This window comes from Impatiens glandulifera, chromosome 6 (genome assembly GCF_907164915.1).
Source record: "Impatiens glandulifera chromosome 6, dImpGla2.1, whole genome shotgun sequence".
In the NCBI taxonomy this organism is placed as follows: domain Eukaryota; kingdom Viridiplantae; phylum Streptophyta; class Magnoliopsida; order Ericales; family Balsaminaceae; genus Impatiens; species Impatiens glandulifera.
Genome location: NC_061867.1, coordinates 19,797,127 through 19,805,890, shown reverse-complemented (window position 1 = coordinate 19,805,890; position 8,764 = coordinate 19,797,127). Strand labels below are relative to the sequence as shown.

General features: G+C 35.3%; 1 protein-coding gene across 1 annotated transcript; it reads left to right on the top strand.

Annotated features, from left to right (window-relative positions):
- The first annotated feature begins 6,277 nt into the window (after positions 1–6,277).
- LOC124943322 (purine permease 21-like) lies at positions 6,278–7,513 on the top strand. Its single transcript, XM_047483850.1, has 2 exons — positions 6,278–6,335; positions 6,411–7,513. The coding sequence occupies exons 1-2, from the start codon at positions 6,278–6,280 to the stop codon at positions 7,511–7,513; spliced, it is 1,161 nt and encodes a 386-aa protein (XP_047339806.1).
- The last annotated feature ends 1,251 nt before the right edge of the window (positions 7,514–8,764 follow it).

Sequence of the window (8,764 nt, the reverse complement as noted above, 5' to 3'; positions counted from 1 at the left end):
GTATTGCGATGTAATTGCAAACCAAGGTGAGAAGTCCCGTGAAGGTAGTGGAGGAGCTTCTTGAGAGCTGTCCAGTGAGCTTCTTGCGGGTGTTGCATGAACTGGGCTAACTTTTTGACAGAGTAAGCAATGTCAGGACGTGTGAGGTATAAGTATTGGAGGCTTCCAACAGCAGAACGATAAGTAGTAGGATCACATGGAGGTGTGGAGGTATTTTATAGCAGTTGAGGGTGAGCAAGCATAGGGGTAGTTGATGGTTTGCAGTCAAGCATGTCATGACGTTGAAGGAGGTCGTGTATGTACTTTCTTTGGGAGAGAAGGAGACCAGAAGTGTTGTGTTGTACTTCCACCCCTAAGAAGAAGGAAAGTTGCCCCAAGTCCTTGAGAGAAAAGCGTTTGACAAAGTTGGAAATAAAAACCGAGACAAAATCAGGTGAAGGACCAGTTACGATAATGTCATCGATATAAACAAGTACATATAGGAGATCGCCATTTTTTTTGTAAATGAAGAGAGAGGGGTCGGCGAGAGATGCTGTAAAACCGAATTGTAGTACATAGGAGGTGAGGGCTGTAAACCATGCGCGTGGAGCCTGTTTTAACCCGTATATGGCTTTGTTTAAACGACACACATAAGAAGGGTTGTTAGCGTCGATGAAGCCGGATGGTTGCTGCATGAAGACTGTCTCTTGGAGATCACCTTGGAGAAAGGCGTTGTTGATGTCGAGTTGGCGTAATATTCAGTTGTGTTAGAGAGCAATTGAGAGGGTGAGTCGAATCGTGACTAGTTTGATAACCGGACTGAAGGCAGCAGAGTAGTCAAGACCAGCTTGTTGATGAAAAACCTTTTGCGACAAGCCGAGCTTTGTATTTGTGAATCGTGTTATCAGGATTATATTTGATTCTAAAGACCCATTTACAACCAATGACATTTCGAGTTTCACTAGGTGGTGCAAGAGTCCATGTATTGTGTTTCCGTAGAGCATTGTATTCAGCAAGCATAGCATCATGCCAATGAAGGATGGAGAGTGTTTGTTTGGGGGTGGTTGGTAGTGACGTGGGTGAGGAGATAGTGGTAAGTTGGGCATACTTTGGGTTAGGTTTGGTTATGTTGTTTGTGAGACGAGTTACAGGACGAGGGAGAATGGGCGGAGGGGGGGTGGATGTGGTGGCGTAGGAGGTGTGTTTTGTGGGGGTGTGGCAGTGGTGGACGGTGTTGTAGGGTTATGTGATGGATGTGGTGGCGTAGGGGGTGTGTTCTGTGGGGGTGTGGCATTGGTGGATGGTGTTGTAGGGTTATGTGATGAAATAGGTATGAGAGGAGTGGGAAACCATTCGTGAGGTGAGGGAAGCAAAGTTGAATTTTGTTGGTTTGATAGACGGTGGAATGGAAAATCATGCTCAATGAAAGTGACATGACGAGAAGTGTAGATTTTGTTTGTGGTAAGATTTAGGCACAGAAAAGCGCTTTGAGTTAGGGAACGACCAAGATAAATGCATGGTTGAGATCGAGGATCTAGTTTATTGGAAGCATAAGGTCGTAGTAATGGGTAGCATAGACAGCCAAAGGAGTCTAATTGGGAATAGATAGGTTTGACATTTAGGAGTCGATAGTAGGGAGAGTCATTTTGTAAGGTTGGTGTAGGTAATCGATTTATGAGATACACAACGGTGGAGAATGCATGTGTCCAGTAAGTGACAGGTAGATTGGCATGAGATAGGAGAGAGAGAGCAGTTTCGACAATGTGACGATGACGGCGTTCTGCATAGCCGTTGTGTTCAGGGGTGTGGGGAGGTGTAGTAAGATGTGAGATGCCATTAGCGCGTAAGGTGGGAGCCAATTTGATGAACTCGCCTCCATTGTCAGAGAATAGGGTTATGATCGTTCTTTTGAAATAGTTTTCAACTAATTTTTTGAAGTCAAGAAAGACTATGAGAGAGTCGGATTTATTTTTGAGAGGGTAAAACCATACATATTTAGTGTAATGGTCCACAAAGATTAGATAATATTTGTAGTTGTCATGTGAGAGGTGGGGTGAGGTCCAAACATCTGAAAATAATAATTCAAGGGGAGCTGTAGACGTAAGAGTGGATTGAGAGAAAGGAAGTTTGTGCGCTTTATTAATCTTGCAAGAATTGCAGTAATCAATGGATGAAATTGAACCTAAATTACATAAATTTGAAATATAAGAAAAAAATTTAAATGACGGATGGCCAAGACGGTGATGCCATAGGAGAGCAGACGTGGTGGATAGATTTGAAGTAGATGATGTGAGAGATGTTTGAAGGGCACATTTGTAGGAAGAAGACCAAGTGTAAATGCCATGATTAAAAGTTCCTTGGAGTAGGATGGTGTTCGTGGAGATAGCCTTGAAACGAAAGGAAGAAGAGGTAAACTCAATTTGTGCATTATTATCAAGGCAAAACTTGGAGACAGAAATAATGTTTTGTGCAATTTTTGGAACATAAAGAACATTTTGAAAGAGTAAAGATTTGTTTTGAGAGGTGATAGTGAATGAACCTGTGTGAGAGATTGGAAGAGATGAGCCATCACTGATGATAACATCATCGCTGCCTGTATAAGGAGTGTGAAGGGATAGATTATCGAGATCATGTGTGACATGGTGAGTAGCACCGCTATCTATAATCCAGTCACATGGAGGGGCGTGAGATGAATAGGAAGTGTTGGCTTGAGGACGAGTGTAGCGAGATTGACGTACAAAGGGTTAGAGTGTAAAATTAGGATGGGCGCGAGAGAAGTGGCGACAGACGGAGATGGTGTGACCAGTGTAGCCACAATATTGGCAGACATCAGGTGATTTGGTGTTGGATGAGGAGGAGGGGTTGGGGTAGTGTGGTGAGGACTGTCGGTTGTTGTCTTTAGAGTATTGGGGTCGGGAGTAATTGTTATTTTGGCGAGTATTGGATGATGGTTTGTAGGTTACGACAAAAGCGGTGGTAGGTGTTGATGAGGTGGAGTTGGTGTTGTCATGGAGTTTGGTGAGCTCATGATGTATGAGTTTTTCATGGAGAGCATCGAACAGGATGAGAGTATCTCGAGCTTCAACGGTTTCGATGATGGAACAGTGTTGGGTTTGATCGAGCCCGTTTAGAACCTTTGCAATGATGTCTTCGGGATCTAGAGTTTTGCCTAGATTGGCAAGTTCAGTGGTGCATTGTTTTATTTGATGCATATAGTCAGTGATGGTTTGATCGGGTGTCTTTTTGATTGAGTCAAGTCGTTTCTTGACTTGGAGGATATGGCTGCGAGTAGGATTTGCGTAGAGAGATTTGAGAGCAGTCCATGCTTCTTGAGATGTAGCAGCAGAGGCTACAAGAGGTGCGATCTTGGCGTCAAGAGTGCCGATGAGGGAGCCTAACAATAGTTGGTCTTTTCGAGACCATGAGGCGTAACTGGGATTAGGGGTGACAGTGTTGTCGTCTTTGGTGATTGTTGGTGGTGGGCATTTCTTTTCTCCAGTGAGGTAGTCAAATAGGCCGAAACCAAATAAGAATGACCATAGTTGTCAATAGCGCCCGTAGCGCTAGCTATAGCGAATAGCGTAGCGTAGCGCCCCCTTGTAGCTATAAGGCGCTATAGGCTACACACTTTAAATAGCGTCGCCTTTCTAGCTATAGCGCCCATAGCGCCAATAGCTATAGCCCCCTTATAGCGCGCTTTTAAAAAAAATATATATATATTATTTATTTGACTTTTTCAAATTTCCCAAATTATCTTATTTTATTTCCTTATTTTATTATTTTTTCCTTATTTTTTTTATGACTCTTCGTCTTCTCAATGTTCTTTTATTTTATTTTATCTCTTGTTCTTTTTTCTCTTAAGACTTTTCCAATTCTTCTCTTTCTCTTCTCTTAAAAAAGTGAAGAAGAGAATGATGCCAAGCATTATGCAATTTCAAATGAAGAAGATGATCTCGATCTTGATGAAGAAAATGATGACAATGAATTTTAGATTATGTTTTGAACTTGTTGTAGTTTAAGAATTAATGGTTTTTATGTTTTAAACTTTTAATTTTGTGATGTTTTTTTATTTTTGATATTTACATGTTTTAGCGCTTTATTTTCAAATAGCCCTCGCTACGATATTCGCTTTACGCTATAGCCATGAGAAGTTTTGGCGCTATTTAGCGCTATACGCTATTGACAACTATGAGAATGACTTGATTTGGGAAGACCATTGTGTAAAGTTGGTGGTGTTGTTTGTAGTTTGTAAGGGTTTGCATTGCGATAGGTTGACAAAGAAGATGGGATAGCCGGGGTCGGTAGGGTTTGGGGCGGAGAAGGCGTTTGATGACATTGTAGGATCTAGACTTCTGATACATTGTAGGATCTAGACTTGTTTGTAGATGTATGATTGAAAAGGAATAATTGTATATATGAATGAGAAATGTACATGTTATTTATATTACAATTTGTTATATGTAAAGTTTAAATATGTCTAATAATTAGCTGTGCAATCACTAAGATTATGGAGGAATATATTGTGATTTGATTGCATCTTTGACTTGCAGATTTTGTGGAGTCTAAATATGGGTAACAATTAGTTGTGCAATCACTAAGATTATGGAGGAATATATTTTGACTTAATTGCATCTTTGACTTGCAGATTTTGTGGAGTAAGATTGTCTAGTTCCTTAACAAATTTAACCATGAACCATTTAAAGATATGCATAAAAATTGTAGGAATCTACTTATGAGCCCATGATTAGTGGTATCAAATTAAATGAAAAATTATCAAAAAATATTAATTCATCGATTAAGTTGAGGAGACTTATTAAAAAGATGATTATATCTAAATTAGATAAGCATAATATTGCATATCATCTATATGACTTATTGGAAGGTTGTACTTTATATTGTGAAAACAACTCTATAGTTGATCAATCTCAAGATTTATCGATTATGTCTAATATAGAAGTTATTGTTGAACAATATTTATTCAAAATCTTAACTCAATCCGAACCAAAATTAACATAGTTCTTTAGTAATCAAGACATATAAAAAATTGTGATCGGACTGAGCCTTCGTATCTATATTAAGGAGAGTCAATTTTTCTCACATCAACAATTACTGGACTAAACTATTTCGAATCTACTAATATTTGACTTGGTCTTGGTCTACTATCGAAAATGAAGACATGTTTCATCGACTATTTTTACAAGATTCTTGAGGTTCTTAAAAAAACAACGTTTTGAAGGATGGTTGATGTAACCGTAAAGACTTGGATAATGGATACAATCGACAAAAAAAAAATAAGCAAGGCCTAGATGATTTTTTTGAGAGCATTATGGATTTGATTCTGATGATAGATCATCTAACAACATTTTACAAAGTATTCACAACATTTAAAACAATCAACATCAGAACGTTAAATAACAATCATCCATATTCATTGAGAATTCAAGTTAATCAAAATTCAAAGAATATAAATAACTTTTCTAAACCTCTTGATTTTCTAGCACTTTAATATTTTTGATATAAACTTTTCTTCAAGATGTTCATCTTGAGGGGAGAATATTGAAATATTATATATTTAGAAAATATTTGAAGTATAGAATTATGATATATATTGAGATATTATATATTTAAAAAATATTTGAATTATAAAATATTATAATAAATATTGAGATATTATATATTTAGAAAATACTTATTCAAATTATTAAAATATTATGATAGTTTTATAATTTTGCTAATTAGAAATATTTCATAAATTTATGTATGGGTCATTAATTTTCATAAACAAACATAAATAATAGCATAAATTATTCTTTCGTTTCTTGCTCTCTATTATCTCTTTTTAAGTCACAACTTCATATTCGTTTGTGATCGATCTTTGAAAAATATACGTTTAATCTTCAGCATAAATCTTAACCCCACATAAAAACAAACCATTAATTCTCCTAAATATTGAATTCTTGAAATCCATTTACTTTGTACATAATCTCATATAATCTTTGGTTGAATTTACCTGGTCTAATTACTTAAAAGTTATAAAGCTCAACCAATCAATTCATTTATTTAATACTTTCACATAAATAATGGAAATTGGCTATACCCTCCATTTATTTTTGGACAAACAACTTAAAAAAAAGATAGAAGATAGTAGTGGTTATACTTGTAAATTTTACTTCATTAAAAGAGTATGAACCTTAAGCTATAGAATCTCAAGACATACCCTTTGTAAAGTTATCATCAACAAAAAGAACATTAGTTTTAACAAAACCATCCATTTCTAACTCCCAACAAACCAAAAACCATGGAAATTATTCACACATCTCAACCCGAAAGTCGAATCTCCTTCAAGTCCAACCAAGGTAAGTTTATCTAGTTCTTATTCAATGTTTACCTTCTGAAACAGAAGATTAATTTCATTCTTTTATCATTCTCAGAAACAAACAACCCATCAATTCAACCCTCCAAACCTTACAAATGGTGGCTGCAGTTATTTGTTTATACTCTGTTTGTCCTGTTTGGTCAATCAGGTGCTACTTTGCTTAGAAGGTTGTATTATGAAAAAGGTGGAAAGAGCATTTGGCTAGCATCTCTTCTAGAAACTATAGGATTTCCAATTCTCATTCCATTCTCTTTCAATTTCAAAAAAACAGGAAACTCCATTAATGGAATTAACAAACATTCTTCCATAAGAACCATAACCCTTCTTCTTACATCATACATATGTTTAGGCCTTCTTCAAGCTATAAACAATATGTTATATTCAGTTGGTCTTCTCTACTTACCAGTTTCAACTTTCTCCCTTCTAAGTGCATCAGAATTGTTCTTCACTGCTTTCTTTTCTCTCTTAATCAACAAGCAGAAACTAACTCCACCGATTATCAATTCTCTAGTCCTTCTAATCGCTTCCTCAACTATCCTAATAATCCATGGAGATAATAACAATAATAACAATTCAGAGAGAAGACATACCCGAGGAAGTAGAGATTACGCTGTCGGATTTTCCAGCACGATTATCGCTTCCGCCGTTTACTCTTTACAACTCTCATTGACACAGCTTTTCTTTCAGAAGGTTTCTGGGTCGGTTAATTTCACTACAGTGATGAACATGCTGTTTAATCAATCATTGGTGGCGAGTTGTTTCGGCGCGATTGCGATCGTGGCTGTAGGCGAGGGAAAGGGTTTGAAAGGAGAGATGGAGAGATTTGAATTGGGGAAATTAGGGTATTGGTTGATTTTGATTGGGATTGTTGTGGCTTGGCAGGCGTTTGCGGTGGGTGCGGTTGGATTGATTTTTCGAGTATCGTCGTTGTTTTCGAATGTAATTGGGGCGTTGGCTTTGCCTATTATACCGATTCTTGCGGCGGTGTTTTTTCGTGAAGAGATGGATGGATTGAAGGTGATTACTATGTTGTTGGCGCTTTGGGGTGTGGTTTCGTATGTTTATCAGCATTATTTAGACGATTGTAAACGGCGACTTTCTGATGTTTCCGGCGCCGGCGGGATTGTTCTTGAGAAAGACAAAGAGAGGGAGAGATGATGAGTATACTTTATTTTTCTTTTCTGAAATTTTCAATTGGGTTTAGGATTTAAGAATCTATTTCAAAAGTTTATCACAAACTTACATCATTTTCTCTATTATTAAGTTCATCCATAGATCACAAAGTTTAAAATCTAATTAATAAACTATTTTTAAGTCATCTCTAACCCAAATACTTATTCTTAAATCCAAAATGCAATAAATATTCGTAACAAAGAACATTCATGTGACAATTAAACATTATCTTAATGGTTAATCTTTTATAAATAACTCTTTCTAATGAATTATAATTTATCAAAGTTCTTTTGAAATTAGAATAAACTAAATCGAACCAAATTAAAATAACAAATTAAGAAAGATTTATCTTTATCTTCCAAAATATTCTTAGATATAATTAACTAAAATTAGAATATACATTTTTTTTATCTTAAAAATTATTGTACCACTAGTATATTATATGTTTTAAAATTTAGAATATATACAAAATTTAATAGGTAATAAAAAAAATTTGGTTGGATTTAGATTGAGTACAACTACATCATATAGTCCGTCCATAATCCTCCATGAAATAGAGGATATGTTTCTTGGTTTGAAAAAAAAAATGGGATTAACACTCATAAAAAAAATATGGAGTAAAAAAATTTTGGAAATATAAATAAAAAATAAAATATTTTTTAAAAATAAATTAAACTAGTATAATAAGGTAAAACAAAAATTACATTAAGTGTAGTCTAAAATTACATATTTTATATATATATATATATGGAAACGAGATAAAATATATAATTTTAGACTCCCACTATATATATATATACCTAATAAATGGGTATTGAATATTTTCTAGAAATGTAAAAGTCTGGGTCCTAAATTATAAAAGTGCTCCAACCTAGATTCAATTCCTCATTTTGGTGGTGTTCATATTTAGATGTATAAAATGATAAGAATATTGTCTAGATAAAAAAAGATCATAACTAAATTTGCATTTAAAACGTTTTAATGTTGAGGGTTGTATTAGTTTTTTAATTCAAGAATATATATATATATATATATATTCATATTTTATCCAATTATTTTATTATCAAATTTATAGGCTTTGTAACAATCATTTTTAAGATGGGAATATATCATCAGGAGGTGGTGGAATCAATATACCACCGTGCTTAAACCAACTCAAGAGGCCTAATGTCATCATTGTTGAAAAGCGGAAAGAGACTGAGAATAAAGTATTACTAATCTGCTTTGTGTTGTGTA

Bases quoted from the DNA above. Each gene is read 5' to 3' on its own strand.
- LOC124943322 (XM_047483850.1), top strand. From the start codon at position 6,278: ATGGAAATTATTCACACATCTCAACCCGAAAGTCGAATCTCCTTCAAG. The intron at 6,336-6,410 runs GTAAGTTTATCT...TATCATTCTCAG, and splicing joins CTCCTTCAAGTCCAACCAAG to AAACAAACAACCCATCAATT.